Source organism: Cryptotermes secundus, unplaced genomic scaffold, assembly GCF_002891405.2.
Source record: "Cryptotermes secundus unplaced genomic scaffold, Csec_1.0 scaffold964, whole genome shotgun sequence".
Lineage (NCBI taxonomy): Eukaryota > Metazoa > Arthropoda > Insecta > Blattodea > Kalotermitidae > Cryptotermes > Cryptotermes secundus.
This window is the reverse complement of record NW_019725428.1, coordinates 1,812,548-1,828,877: the sequence shown is the minus strand read 5'-3', so window position 1 is coordinate 1,828,877 and position 16,330 is coordinate 1,812,548. Positions and strand designations below refer to the sequence as shown.

Sequence of the window (16,330 nt, the reverse complement as noted above, 5' to 3'; positions counted from 1 at the left end):
ATCTTGATTCGTCTTTTTATCTCCCATTGACAACTTCCTACTATGAATTGATCACCCTTGATTTCGTCCCCTGCCAGTTTGTCCAGTGATTGAGATTAGCTTGATCTAAGGGACCCAACGGTATAGGATACATAAGAACCCTCCTTACCTTTTAATTTTTTCCCATTTTTCCCCCTTTTTTACTTCCATTTTACTTACCTGAGGACGGTAGCAGAACCAGCTTCCGAAACGTTGTGATTCAACTGACTGGGACGATGGATACAGTCCAGAATTTTAGTTTTAATGTAAATGCAATTTTGCAACATTATTCCTAAAGGCTGAAATTATAAACGTAAAATTTTTTAAACTCGTATTACAAATTTTACATATTTTTCATTTACTATAATCTCCGTGAGAGCGCGTGTAAATTTGGTGACAATTAAGAGTGAAATAACTTTTGAACGTGTTAGTGAATTTAGTCCAGACATTTTTATATATTTCAGGATAAAAGAACAAAATATCTGCACAACCTGCCTCCATTTGGCACCATTTTTAAGTATCTCCTATACGTCCCTAATTGGAAAACAACATTTCGACTGAACGTGTTGTCTCTTTCTGTTTGGTCGATGTAAATGGAGTGAAATGCAGATTTCGTGTTCTCTGTTCCTATTGACCCTGACCGGGCTCACAATTCCAAGCCTCTCCCCCAATGAAATTATTCTGGTTTCAAATAAGGGCCGGCTTCTAGTTTAGCATTGCCTGTACACCGTTCCTATTGGCGCGGATCTGGCGCTATTTCCCCTCCCCTTCTCTGGCATCTTAGTGACCGCTTTCCTTGCAACCTGAATGTATAATATGACCTCATCCTCACCACATTCACTTCAGTCCCAATGTGGCTGCGGTACGCGTTTCCGAAAAGTTAGTACCCATTCTCCACACTATGCGGCGCCATAACTCAGAAAACCACAATCTGAGTGCATGCGAAAACCTGACGTCTCACCTCTGAAGACACAGATGAGGGAGAATTAGATTCCGGTTTTGTGTGGGCGGGTGAAGTCCTCCAGAACATGGCATGCCCACTTCACACTTATCTAACTGAAATCATTATATGCATTTGTAATTGTAGCTAATTTAACGTTGAGCTCATCGCCAAATACAATTAGCAGGGCCCGGATTTTGATGGCATGTCATCTTTTTTTCCTTTTATCCTATGCGATGCTCTTAAATATATAAATCTCGGATATGAGGTGCTGGTTACAGAAATGTAAATTTTATAGGTAATTTTTTGTCATTTTTTGACATTTTTAGGTTTAAGGTCATTTTTTCATTTGGGGGTAATTTTTTTGTAAATTTTTGGACTTTTAAGGGTGTTTCTTGTCATGTTTGGCCATTTTAGGGAATTTTTCTTCATACGTTTTCTGAAATGCGAATAACATGGAAGCGAAGTGTTCTTCCTTTTCTCCTTTAGGTCATTTTTTAAATATTTTTAGGTCATCAAAATCCGGGCCCTGATAATTAGAATGATCAACTCAAGAAAAATGAGATGAATGGGTCATGTGGCACGCATGAGGGAGAAAGGAATGCATAAGGAAAGAGACCACTAGGAACACCTAGACGTAGGTGGGATAATAATATTAAAACGGACCTTAGAGAAACAGGATGGTATGGTATGGAGTGGATTAATCTGACTAAGGATAAAGATCAATTGAGGGCTCTTGTGAACACGGCAATGAACCTTCTGGTTCTATAAAATATTGGGAACCCTTGAGTAGCTGAGCGACTGGTGGCTTCTCAAGAAGGAATTAGTTTAAGTTCAATTCTTTTATTCATGGCTAGAGGTGAGAATGAGTCCACTTGGTGTGCCGGTCACTGCTGGCCCTGTTGTACAAGCCCCGGATTATAGATGAGGGTGGGGCAGTCGGTGGAATGAGAATTGGCAGGGGAAACCAATGTACTAGGGGAAATCTTGCCCCAGAGCCACGTTATCCACTGTAAATTCCACATTACCTGACCCGATATAGAACCTAGGCCGCCGAGGATTATAGCGAATTACCAGTCACATCAATCATTTCGCATTTCATTCTATGACAATGAGAGAATGTAAATTAGATAGCACTGAACGGTAGCATGACAGATGAATAGTGAATTGGAAAGGATTTGGAAGGAAGTAGAGGTGTAGTTCGATGTACTATTCCCGAGTTTTCCTATATGGACTCAGAAAAGACTACTGAGAACCTCAGTCAGGATAGACTGTCCAATATTCGAACCGAGCACCTCTTGAGGACAAGTCTAGGACGTTAACGCTACACCAACCACCTCAGTAAGTCTGAGTCTGAGGCTTATGTTACGACTGACGGTCAGTCAATCAGTCTGTCTTGGAATAAAGCACACATCTTGGTCTTACAACTGGATTTTTATTACTGTATTATTGTTATTGTTATTATTGGAGGGGATGGGTTTCCCCATGCACTGTGACCAGTTTGATCTATTGTACGTCCCCCTTTGATATTCTACCAGTCTCTATACCCTACCGGTACTGGTGCGTGCCATCAGCCCCGACTCAGCCAGCGAGTTCGGCCTCTACTGGCTCAGTGGTACCTGATGCTTCCCCCATCTACCAGAGGCGTTAGAGACTACTGTTGGGCGGGAAATGTCCTGTAATTTAGCTCAGAGGTCTCCTTAAGACATGAGGTTCTTTTACGTGCCGTAAAGCTACGACACGGGACCACGGATTAAAGTCCCGCGTACCTTGAGTTATGAGGTGGGAACGTTACCGCTAGACTACGGAGGCCGCTTCTATTACTGTAAGACAGTTGCGGTTCTTTTTTTTTGTGGGGGGGTCTCTCTGACGAGAGGACGGGTCTGTCGTTTGCAATTGCTGTTGGCCCTCACCACCGCAGTCATTCTCAGGTCCGAGTCCCGTGAGACTCGCGAACATATTTTACTGTCTCTGATTCGAGACTTCCATTTTCGTCGCCTCCTACGACTCGTAGGGCTACAGTGGAGGTATTCGACCCGGCCTCCACACGGGAGAGTTTAGTAAATATCAGTTTATCTTATTTATATGGTTTATTTTACGATCCCGTCAGTATCTTAGCATGTACATCCATTGCTAAGTAATGACTAAATAATGGCCGCTGTTAGGTAACGGCAGCAAAATAAGCAAATATATGGCAGCCGTTGTTGAGTAACAGCTCCGCAAACCAACATGTTCCCACTGTAACGATTGAACTACAAAAATGAGGAGCTGTTTTTTCTATGCGGTCTTTGCCGAAATATAACCAGGATAGCTGGTGCAATTAATTAGTTGTGGGATATTCGCCAGCAGGAATGAACGTAAGCAGAGGACAATGTTAGAATCCGTTACCAGGAAACGACTAATGAAGGCACATAAAACTTCGTATGTCCTGCAGTTACGGTGGTTTTTATAGACTGTGCAAACCAGCAAGGCTGTTATACGAGTAATTACTTGTAGTCACGTGTTTTGTGTGTGTAAGAATTCAATAACTCCAATTACCAATCCGAACCCCGTCTATAGTCACTCATACATGTGACAATATAGCGCCGATTGGTAAAATGGTGAACGGGGAATTAGAATGAATGTGGAAGGAACAGTGTCATACAATGCATTTACCTTGATAGATTGAAGAAAACCTTGAAGAAGCCTACTTAGAGTAGTATGTGTTCCTGTCAAGGTTCGAACTATATACCCCGAATAAAAATTTCGACCGTTACCGGCACGCCGATCAGTTCGCCAGATTGCTTCACATTCCCTATGTATTTGAGAAACACACTGTATGCTCAAGGTGCAGTTAAATGTTACTAGTAAGATTTATTACCACTAGGACTAATTTTGTTACCTTTCGTGTAGGAAGATCTTAAATTCATTAAGTAAATGATAGGTCTGTAAGCAATCTTGTGAGGAATTCGTCATTTGCATACTTGAAATGCACTGTGTTCTCACTCCTGCTTTATTACAGTGCGTAGTGTGTCTGCTTCTCTTTCCCTCCTGGTGGTATGCTTCACCTAACAATCTAATTACAAAATTAACCACCGTGCAATTAGAGTCCATGTTGCAACCGGAGTAATGCCTCCTGTACAGCATTTTGGAGTTTCCAAAAGCTTAAAATCAGAAGCAAAGCAACGTCATAAAACCAGGATTACATAGCCCACAAGTACCGTAATGATTATAGCCGTTTTCTAGGATGTAACAACGTTAATGCAAGTAGAAAGTTTCAACATTTCGAAGGAATCTTCTGCCTTCTTCTTCAAAATACTTTTTATCCTGAAAATAGAGGCTCGGCTTGCTCCGAAACGTCGCTGACTTTATGATTCTATGGCGCCACACCCAAGAGGATAGGAATCTTCATATTGTGGTATGTAGACCCGAACACCTAATTTGTATTTGGTGGAATGTGGTTAAAAATCACAAACTATTCTCCAACGAAGAGAAGGCGAAACAATTATCTAATGCCCGTCAGTGTATACTTATACAAGACACCAAAGTTAGTACCCCTATTCTCTTCAAATATGTTCATGAATAAGTAAAAGCAAGTGATAACAGTTGGGGTAGAAACACAGACAACACCATAACAGTGTTGTCAGCAGTTTGGGATAATACACTATTGCATAACACTCTGTATATTATTATTATAATAAAATATGTATAACAAACACGAACACTTTTAATCTTTTTCCAGTATACCTGTAGGCCTGCTTTGCACGCCCATGATGAATATACAACTTTCAGGCGAGGAACAGTGCTTAAAGCGGGAGCTTACACGCCATCAGCTGATTGGCAACGATGATCTAGTGTAGGATTGGCTGGGCCTCATCACCAGTCTCCCCCATATTGAGGTTGAACTAGGTCTTCACTTCGTCCATCTTATAAATCTTCGACATTGACAACCATAGAAATCACGGTTTCCAACAGTCCCTCAATTGTTGCGTGTTTGTTCGTTGCTGTGGAGACGTGTTTGTTTGCGAGCGTTATCCAGTAACGGCTCTGGTATATATGCTTATCTATCGGTCGTTGCCTAAGAACAGCTCTACACTCTACAGTATTGTCTGATACTATACAGTCCGCATAGAAAACACCGTGTCGAACAGTTCTTGTATCGTAAAGTATGTATTCGCTGCAGTATTTACTGAGCCGTTACCTAGCAAGGATAAACGGATAGACAGCAAGGTGATCTCATAAGCCTCCTCTCATTTATTTCAAAATAAGGAAGTAGGCTGAAAGGCCTACACTTCCGTGAAAGTTGCATCGTCGCTGTCAGCTAAGCTCTTCTGTATCTCCATTCGGCAATCATTCTTGAGAAGCTAACAGTCGCTCAGATAGTCAGGAATTCCCTTGCGTTTTATGGATCCCGGAGATTCATTAATTTGTTCGTAAGAGTCTGCAACTTGAACGTATCCTATGCCAGATTTATAAAGTTAACGCCCTCTCAGCGACTTTCTTCGATATCCATTTTAATATTATCCTCACATTTACGCCATTTTTTTTATTTTTTGGGGGTTGGGTGAGACTGAGCACAGTTGGTACATCGGCCACTAACTCGCCTATTGTACCAGCCCCAGATGATAGATGGTGTTGAATGTAGATCAGTCGGTGGAATGAAAATCGGCAGAGGAAACCTGCCCCATTGCCATTTTGTCCACCACAAATCACACATGACCTGATCTGGACTCGAGCCCGGGCAGCCGCTGCGGGAACCCGGCGACTAACCGCCTGAGTTACACGTATGGGTCGTCCTTACATTTACGCCTAACAAAAGTGGTCTCTTTCTTTCAGGTTTACCGACCGAAACTTTGTATGCCTGCATCAGTTCTGACATATGTGCTACATGATTCATCAATTCATCCTTCTAGAAATCGTCTGATGTACATGAAACCCAATTTGAACTTATAAAAATTTCTAGCAGATACCCCCCACAAGATCATTTATCACATAGAAACAAATATGTCTCAATAAGACTTAAAGTTCTATTTGTAACTTGTTCATATTATGGATATTTGATGAATGAATAGGCAGAAATTGAATTTGTGGACGGTAATGAGTCGAACAGATGTGTAAAGCCGATCATTTCTGCCTGGCTGCATTGTAGCATATGTAGTGTGCTTAACGCCGTTAACGGTAGATTTACACCTGTAGCAAATGAAAATCTAGGTTGTCAAATAGCAAAGAGTAAAAAGTAAAATTGTCCCTTTGCTTAATTAATTAAGCACTAGGGCATAACGGCGTGTGGGAAAGTGAAAGCATAGCTGTTTCACATCCCAGCCTCTTTGTCCCCAGGGAAACAGGAGGTTGGGGGGCCCCGGAGACGGTCTGAACGCTGCAAAGAAGACAACACTTTTGCCTCTATCGGGAATCGAGCCTATAGCTTGTCGCTATACCGACTAAGTTATTCCCAACATTCAGAATAGTAAAATGAATTTGAGAGCACCATGATACCCTTGCTTCTCTATTATTCTTTCATGTAGGTACGAAATATTCTCAAATATTATAACAAAGACCATTGGTATACAGTTTTGTTGTGAGATTAGAGCTTTACTAATTTCGTAAATGGATTTCACTATCACAATGTAACACGTGAATAATTTAACAAGTAAGCTTTACATCGTCCATTCGCAGATGAAGTATTACGACCTTCGCTCTACCCAACGCGTCAATTTATAATCGGATTATCTTCTGCTAACGTACAAATTATTCAGTTTGCAAAAATGCATTTTTTTTGTGGCAAGATTTCTGCTTCCTAAATGATGTATAACGATTCATATCGTTAGTAAACTAAAGGGTAATGGTATGTTCCCCTCGGCCTTCGAATTTCTTCCCCCTTCTTGCATCATTATGCATTAATTATCCGAGAAAATTTCTTACTTTAGCGTTTTTAGTGTGAACATGACCACCTACGAACCCTATTTCTCACAGAATCCAACGTTTAAATGAACTCATCTGTCTTCTCTTCTCCAGCTGCTTCGTCAAAAATGCCTATGTTTTGATGCTGCTGCCGTGTAATTAAGGGGTTAAGAGTCTTCTTATCTTTAAATGTTAATTTAATGATTTTCTATACAATTTTTCTCGCTTTATGTCTGTTTGTGAAATTTGAACTATCTGTTACAGGCACAGTAAATTGTCACATTTTCTCTAAGGTTATATTTTTATTTAAAGAAAATTTTTATTTTGAATATAAGCTCATAACATTTTTTAAATTTCAGAATTTAATAACTTTTCTGAGAATCAAAGGTTTTTATTACATTTTACAGATACATGTTTGCAGTTTTCTCCGGAGAAAGTTGCAATACCTAAAGCAGAAGGAGTAAATTTTTGTGAATTTGACTTTGAAGTTCTGCTTTTTTTTAAAGAAGAACATTTCGGAACCTTAATTTTCAAAATTAATACGATTGTTTTGTCGTACACGTCTCGGTCTTCCATTCATAATAATTACCATACTTTATGTCATATAGTAAATGACCTCTCTAACTGATATAACGTTGCTAAATAATACTCGAAATATTAACCTGAGCACTTATTCTATACTCCACTCTTTAACTTGTAAAAATAAATTTATGAGTAGAATACATACTCGTAGCTTGCATTTCGGCTGTGTTCGTCCTCCGGTGCCCGTAAGTATAAACAATTTCGACACTATATAGTCCAATCTAAATAATATATCTAAATTTAATTAAAGAATGTAGCTGGTTTAAATATTGTTCTTTTACTAAAATAATGTGTAATTTGATGTATTTCAAATTTAGAGAAAATATGATATAACTCTGCGCCTTAGATTCCATCAAGTTCAACAGCGCTTTCTAATAACGTCATACACGTAGATCTTTGCATGTTTCTCCCAACAGTGGCCAGCAACGAAAGGCGACCAACACTTCTAAGGAAATTCGTCACATGTGTTACGTGCTTGTGTTGTCAAGTAAGAGTTAAACCGTTAATATTAAAAGTAATAGAATTTTTCGATTGATTACAATCTTGTGAATTCCAATGATGGTCGTCTTCCTTCACAGTAGGCCATCTATAGCATTCCCTGTGAATGTGGCAGAAGTCACACTGGTGAAACAGGCAGACCCTTTGCCGTGAGGCTCCGTGACGATAGAAAAAATCTCAGAGAGGGTCTCCTAGAAAAATCAAAATTACCCCAACATACCTAGTAAGAGGATAATGGAGTAGGAGAGGATTTTGGAAATTGAAAGTAACAGCAAGTATAGGAAATACAAGGAATCGGACTGTATGGCGTGCTTAACCAATCCAATCAGGCAATCCAGTTTGGATATTTGTCCCATTTGGATCCCCCTTATCACCAGTGAGGTTAGCAACCCACAAAAAGATCAGTACACATATGACTTAGCAGGTTCTTGATGGGCTTCTATTAGTCTGCTCAATAGTGTTCAGTTTTTACTCCACAGATGGCGCTAGCGGTAGGTACAAAATGATTTCACAATTTTATCCAATTGATCATATACATTGGCTTTCATGGGCTTGGTTTGTTGGATAGATTTGTTGCATAAAATTTTCACCTTCTTTTCTGTCTTATTTTCAGGTCTGTGCATGCCATATGACAATTGTTATTGTACATTTTTCCTGTTAACTCCTTTGGCAAAACTCCTTTAATGCTAGTGGGGTGGGACTAAATCCCTTGTACTGCGGCCTCTTCTGGCCTATTGTACCAGCCCCAGATTATAGGTGAGGGTGAATGTGGAGCAATTGGTGGAATGAAGATTGGCAAGGGAAACCAAAGTACTCGGAGAAAACCTGCTCCAGAGTCACTTTGTCCACCACAAATCCCACTTGACCAGACCCCGGGATCGAACCCGGGCCGCCACGGTGCGAAGCCAGCGATTAACCGCTTGAGCTATGGCGCGGCCCTGGCAGAACTTGGTCTCAGGTGTTTTGTTGTAGTTTTCTTCTCCATTTTTATAGTAAAGTAACCCTGACTCTCTCTTTCTATCTATTTTTATAGAATACCGGATGATGGACAAAGTCCAAAAACTCAGTAATTCTGATTGTTATACACCACCGTAAAAAACAATTTAGAATTAAGTGGTTTAACCACTAGGTGACAACACATGCACGTAATACTTGTGAGGCATTTCCTTTGAGTTGTTCGCCTTCCGATGGTAGCCATCATTGGCCGAAAGTTGTAAAGATTCTATTTTATTATTAAAATATTCTTGTCCTTGCTGGAATTCAATATTAATTCAAGAAGTTGTGTTTGCATAATTCGTTATATATCTCTGTTCATTCTGTGTCCCCTATTTGTAACTTAAAATTTATCTTATATCCTTCACGTCCAAAACCAGACAGGAGGCTTAAGTTTTGTTTTTATTACTTTAGCTCTGCTTTACAGCCCTGGCTCCTGTCGTAGTTATGAGAAATACTTGCAATATAAGTTGTAGTGATATTAGTTACTTAAATTGGTCTGTATTTTTTAAATCGTCAAATCATAACTTAAATCGGGATGTATCTTGAATGACTCTGAATCATCTAAGAAGGAAATTTTCTTTTTTTACCACGTCCTCGTAGACCAACGTCATGTTTACCTCTATAATGTATTTTAGTTTTTAGAGATCTTTACAATTCAATAATTCTCGTAGTAATATCTCTCTAAATATTTCCTTATGTCTTGTCTAATAAAGCAGCTTTTTATGAATACTTTAGCCTTTTAGTTTACGCCGGTGGTTTCACTTCAGAAAAATATTATATGAATTGAGCAATGTTCCTCTTATGCTTCAAACAACTTTATTTTAGCAAGTAAAGAACTTTAGCTCATAATAGTAAAGATTTGTTAAGTCTTAGCTCGTCTTTTTTTGATTGGTTAGAAACAAATTTCCTGTTCTTAATTAAGGTTACGTTGTATTGTCTTCGTAATAATTCTCAGTGAGTTTGCAGGAACGAAAGGAAAGTTTTATTTTATAGTTTTGAGATTTCTGAAAATGACTTCTTGCTCCAGAGATCTTGATAATAGACAATGAAGAATGGTTTATTCATTTCCTTCTGATTCAAATATGGGAAATAGAGGTTATTTCGAAGTTAATAAAGCACCGTAAATTTTATAACATAAAGCACAGCATTTCTGTTCTGCATCTTTAGGTACCATTAGGAAAGATACGAAAGTAAGAAACTTTCACAGAGGAGAAGGAGCGACATCTCAGCAAGTGCGCCTATACTGATTATTCTTCCTGACCACGTATTAGTAAACATTCATATTGAAACCGAGACTTTCAAGGCGATGAACATAAAAATTATCGTATTATGGGTTACGACACCGTTTAGTGTGGTAGATGCATACCAGTGTTATTGAGGAACATGCTGCTAGGAGCCGGGATAGCGACTGGCAAAGGGCTCGACAACAGAAGGGTCGCAGTTCGAGTCCCTGTAGGGTCAAGAATTATCTTTCTCCACATTGTCCAGACCGGTTCTGGGGCCCACCAAGCCTCCTATCCAATGGATACCGGGTTTCTTTCCCGGGGGTAAAGCAGCAGGGGCGTAAAGTTGACCACTCACCTCCAACTGGTGCCGAGGTCAAGAATATGTGGATTTATACAACCACTCCCCCATATGCTTACATCTTCGGGGTAAGGTGGATATAGCTGGAGACATTATGTTGTTGCTGCCTCCTTACCATGCTAGACGGCGTCATAACCCAGAATGAAGTGAGCACCAAGTTTACTGTGTATCAACCAGAATACCGAAAGTTGAAGGACTCAGCTTTGTGCCCCTGCCCAGTTAATTAAGCACTATGGCGTGAAGATGTATGGAGGAGTGGATGTATAGAGCCACATTTTCTTTATTTCGGCACTAGTTGGAGGTGAGTGGTCAGCTTCACGCCCCAGCCGCGTTACACCCGGAGAAAAAGCCCCCTCTCCCCTACCCATTCGATAGGAAGCTGGGTGCGCCCCAGGAGCGCCCTAGGCGCTATGGAGAAGAAAATCTTTTGTCCCTGTCGGAAATCAAATCCCGACTCCTCAGCCGTCCAGCCCGTAACTCGCCTCAATACCGACTGGGTTGTCCCTGCACTGTAACATAACGAATGCTAACAGATTACCTTGGAGCCTAGATAGCTCAGTCGGTATAACGACGGGATACCAGGTTCAATTGACGGCAGAGAGAAATGATATTTTCTCCACAGGCCCGAACTGCCCCTGGGGCCCACCCAACCTCCTATCTAACGGGTACGGGATCCTTTGCCCAGGGGTAAAGCGACCGGGGCATGAAGCTACAATCTCTTTCTAGTGCCGATGTCAATAAGTGGAACCATACCTCCGCCTCCCCATACGTCTTCTTTGCGTTGTGCTTAATTAATTGAGGTCAAGGACAACATTACCTTTGCGTTTTTAGTAAATTACCCTTGACGCGTAACGAAATGTTTGTAAACGTGTTTATTTTTGGAAATTACGTATTTTCTGGAGGCCTGTAAAACACTACGTATGAAACTTGCTGCTCCTCTCATGCACTGTGACAGAGGATTGGCGTCTATCCAATTGGGCCCGTTAGTCTCGGTCACTGGGCTTACCGGACGCAGTTCAGCAGAACCCTGACATCTGATATGGAAGCTGTTTCAGTTCTGCAGGGCTGTATACATCAGTCACGCCTCGTACAGTCGCAAGCATCCAGCATAACATTTGTGTAATGAGCGGACCATTGTCACAACTCTTTACAGTTGTTAATAGTACAAACTAAAGTTTAAATTGAAGAGCACTCTCTTCTGTAATGTGACACTATAATGTTGTAGAAACGTACCGACATTTCGGAGGAACGTACTGCTTCCTTCTTCAAGTCGTAGAGTAAGTTAAGCAAGTAGCAAAGCAGACTACTTGCTTCCGGCATGGTTAGTGTGAAGATGGAAATAGTACATTCTTCGGAAACGTTAATATGCACCTACCTAACTACATAGTTTGATAACCCAAATGGCCACAGTTTGAAACTTGATCATTGCGTAAACCAGAAATGTTTATATATTTGTTGAAATATGGCCGGACTTGTTACTGAATAGAGGCCTGCTTGTTTTCCGTGTGGTTTACTTTCATAAGCGTTCAATTCAACAACACAAAAATGACACAGAAGTATTGTTAAGTCACTTTTTGAAATTTATAGTGTTTTATCGGCATTGGTAGACTACTACCAGGTTGTTCGGGGTCACACACCAGAAGATAGTCCCTTTCATAGTCCCCGCCTTAAGAACATCATATCTCACTTCAGTTTTATTCGTGATTTATTTAATTACAAATGGCATTTGTTTATTTATTAATGACTAAATAAGTCATTTATTTATGGCTTATTTATTTTTTATTACTGACATATATTTATGGCTTATTTATTTATTTATTAATGACTCATTTATTTATTTATTTATTTATTTATGGCTTACTTAACGACGTTCGTATAGCGTCGAATATTAAGACTAGCGAATACTGAACTACAACGATTGTCGAAGGGAGCGATAAGCCCAGAGGAATAGAGAAGTCTACTTGTGGTACCCGTTCGCCGGGTTGATATTTGGAACTGGAATATATAGCAGCAATACTAGTCACTAAATTTCGTTAAAAAAAGAGGAAAGTTAAATTTGTCCTTGTGCTTAATTACTTAAGCACCATGCCATGAAGATACATGGGGGTGCGTATGTATAGCTCTACCATTCTTGGCCTAGGCATTTGATGGAGGTGAGTGGTCAGCTTCACGCCAACGACATTTTACCTCCGGGGAAATATCCCCCGGTACCCATTGGATAGGAGGTTAAGTGGTCCACAGAACAGGAAAATATTGAACTGTCTGGAATCGAACCCCGGCCGGCCGGCCAGAACCTAGCCAATCGCTCTACCGAATCAACTATCCCGACTCCTCCAGTAAATTTTGATTTTTATTAAATTTAATCGGTTAATTGATAAACGGGATATTCCTGCTTTTAAACCATTCCATTTCATAAGGAACCGACTCATAACCATATGAGTGACTTCTTTGCCATTTCGTTTAGCTTATATTTGTAATAGTCACCAGGAAGACCAAGACGGATGTGGGCGGAAAATATTGAAATAGACTTGATTGCTCTGGCTCAGGATATGGACTAGTAGAGGGCTTTTGCGAACGCGGTAATTAACATTCAGGTTCCATAAAATACTGAAAAGTTCTTTGGTAGCTGCAGAACTGGTGGTTTCTGAGGAAGGAGTTAGTTAGTTAGTTATATTTGCAATAGTATTCAGTGTGGTAAATACTTAACGAAGTAAAAAGTAAAATAATTTGTGACTATGAAGTGTGATATGAATATTGTTATTAATTTTTCAACAAAATGATCGTGTATGTAAAACAAAAAAAATCCGTGGTTTTAGTCCGCAAGCGAACTATACCGACTAAGCGATCGCCGCTTGTCGCCGAAGTTAGTGCCAACTTTAGCAGTTAGAGAGTGTCGCGTGGTCAGCGCAACGAATCCCCACGGCCATTAATTTGGTTTTTCTAGACCGGGATCGTGTAGGTAAATGATAAAATAATTATGTGTGAAATAAACAGCGCAGTCGTGAAGAAACTTATGCGTTGTGGACCGGCCCGACTTAACAGGAGATATGTCTGACACTTCCGCGTGCATGCGCGATCGCAAAGAGGGATCCTAATCTGCAGTATATACGTACAATACTGCAAAGAATACTTTAGGATAATAGGTACTGGAATTTGAGTATGCTTTCCTTTGTTAGACCTGTATAAGTATCACATTGTGGCTCCATATTCAAACTAAAAAAAAAATTGTGCCTTTTTTTTTTCTCTGCTGCTCCTTCAGAAAACTTTTGGCCTCCCCGGTTCAAAAAAGAACCCTACGAATTTGTGTGCATTATGGGCCATATTGTGCTTTCTTTTCAGGATGGACTCCGCCGTCGAATGGACAAATTGAAGAGTTCGATTGAAGAAGCTAATCAAGCCGTTGATAGGGAACGGCAGAAGAACGTTAGTTTACTGCATCTCATCTTCCCTCCAGACATCGCTAAGAGGCTCTGGCTAGGTCAGTAGCCCCCACTAAATCTTTATTTAACAGACACAAAACATTTTCTTTGCGCCACGTTTTCACCTTCACATAAATAAACTTCTACGTTACACAGAAAGAAGCATGAGTAAGATCTGTGTGGTAGGCCAGCGTAATTAAGGTAAAAAGGTAAATTTATCCCCGTACTTCATTAAACACCGCGCAATGAAAACGTATGCAGAAGTGGAGATTCAGTGCCACAGAAGGAGTTGAGAGCCCACCTTCACGACGAGAATGCTTTACTCCCAGAGCTCCTTGTACCCACTGGATAGGAGGTGAGGGACTTCAGATCCTATCTGGATATGGCGGAGAAAAAAATGTAGGATTTGAGGTCTTCACGCCGGTGACTATGAAGAACGCCGTCTTCTGGGATATGGCGCAGTGTAGATCTTGTGTGAACCGATTACAGAACTCGATGTTCCATAGCCGTGCTCACAAAACCTCGCCTGCGCCTATCCTCAGAGAGATTATTCTAGTCCACATCCTCAAAACATATTCCTTTAAAATTCGTTTTATTATTATCACCATCTATTGATGCCAAGCCGGTCACGGTAGCCGAGCGGTCTAAGGCATGTACTGTCTTCGCTCGCTTGGAAACTGGGGTCGTGGGTTCGAATCCCACTCAGGGCATGGATGTTTAGTTTGTGTGTGTGTGTCCGCGTTTCTCTGTGGTTGTGTACAGGTAGAGGCCTTGCGACGAGCTGATCACCCGCCCAAGGAGTCATACCGAATGTGTAAGATCTAGAAAAACCGAAGTGAACGGAGTTCATGGAGGTAGGCCTAGGCCCACTGGGGCTGTAGTGCCAAGGAAAAAAAAAATTGATGCCAAAGTCACGCAAGTGGCCTCTTTCCTTTGGGTTTTCCAATTAATTTCGAGATGATGTGTGTTGAAATTTATCAAACCTAAACAAAAAACATGGGACAAAGCCCTTGTTGAAAAATAAAGATTCGTTTAGCTTGTCAGAAAATACTCCACATTTAATGGAATTTGAAGGTTCGTTATTATATTTGTAAGCGCCTGTTTGAAATCATATAAATCCACTCTATAGCTTATGCCTTATGCCTGTCTGTTTTATTATTATCTTACTAACTCTTTCATGTGTCCCAAGTGGTCTCTTCCTCATGAGGTTTCCTAATTAAAAGTTTATGTGCATTTTTTCATCTCTCCCATGCGTGCCATATGAACCACCTACCCCGTCATCGTTTATTACAAACTTTCTCATTATGAAAATTTCTGCATTCTCCTCTCTTAGTTCCAAATATTCCCTAGTTGGATGAGACACTATGCTACAATCCGGAAGGTCGCGGGATCGAGTCCCGATGGGGTAGATTTTTTCAAGACCTAATCATTCCAACCACATTATGGCCCTGGGGTACCAGGAATCTTCCTGGGAGGGGGGGTAAAGGGCGGCCGACGCGTGAGGCTGACAAACTTACCGCCGTCTTTGAGCCTATTGTCTAGAGAAACATGGGAGCCACCACGGCTCACAAACCATTTTGCCTTCACGGCCTGTTATAGGGATGGCTTTACTTAGTTCCGAATATTTTCCTCAGCACCCTCTTCACAAATAACTTCAGTCTATTTCCTCCCCTTAAAGTGAGAAACCTAGTTTCACACCCATACAAAACAATATGTAGGCTTATTATCAGAATGTGAGGATGCTGTCTTACTGTTTAATTGCTATTTGCAGGGCAGCCAATTGAGGCGAAGACCCATGATGACGTAACGATGCTCTTCAGCGATATCGTGGGTTTCACATCGATCTGCTCAACAGCGACACCCATGATGGTGATCAACATGCTCCAGGACTTGTACAATCAGTTTGATGTCTTCTGTGGCCAGCTGGATGTGTATAAGGTAAGTACCTCAAATATATCATTTCAAAGTAAGCTTACTTTGTTCTTAAGACACTAAGATGATATTAAGGCCGCACCATAGCTCAAGCGGTTAGTCACTGGCTTCCCACTGCGGGGGCCCGGGTTCATACCCAGGTCTGGTCAAGTGGGATTTGTGGTGGACAAAGTGGCGCTGGGGCAGGTTTTCTCCGAGTACTTCGGTTTCCGTTGCTCCACATTTACCATCATCTATCATCTGGGGCAGGTACAACAGGTCAATTTTGGCCGCAGTACCAAGTGGTCTCAGTCTCACCCTACTAAGAATAATAAAAAAAAGATGATATTAAATATTATTGTCTTTTGGATTTTGATGTCCTGTAGTTTGTCAGAAATGTAGCTATAGTTCAGAGAATTTGCTATCTTCATCTTCAGTGCACCCTATATCTGGTTCTTTCAGATGGTTTGATTTATTATCATTATTTATTTAAATTGCAAAT

The 16,330-nt window shown here is 40.7% G+C and overlaps 1 protein-coding gene across 1 annotated transcript in view; it reads left to right on the top strand.

Annotated features, from left to right (window-relative positions):
- LOC111863428 (head-specific guanylate cyclase) overlaps positions 1-16,330 on the top strand; it is a 366,348-nt gene that overhangs the window by 282,838 nt on the left and 67,180 nt on the right. Inside the window, exons 7-8 of the mRNA XM_023849758.2 lie at positions 13,838-13,976; positions 15,689-15,855. Coding sequence (XP_023705526.1) covers positions 13,838-13,976; positions 15,689-15,855 — 306 coding nt within the window. The remainder of the gene's footprint in view (positions 1-13,837; positions 13,977-15,688; positions 15,856-16,330) is intronic.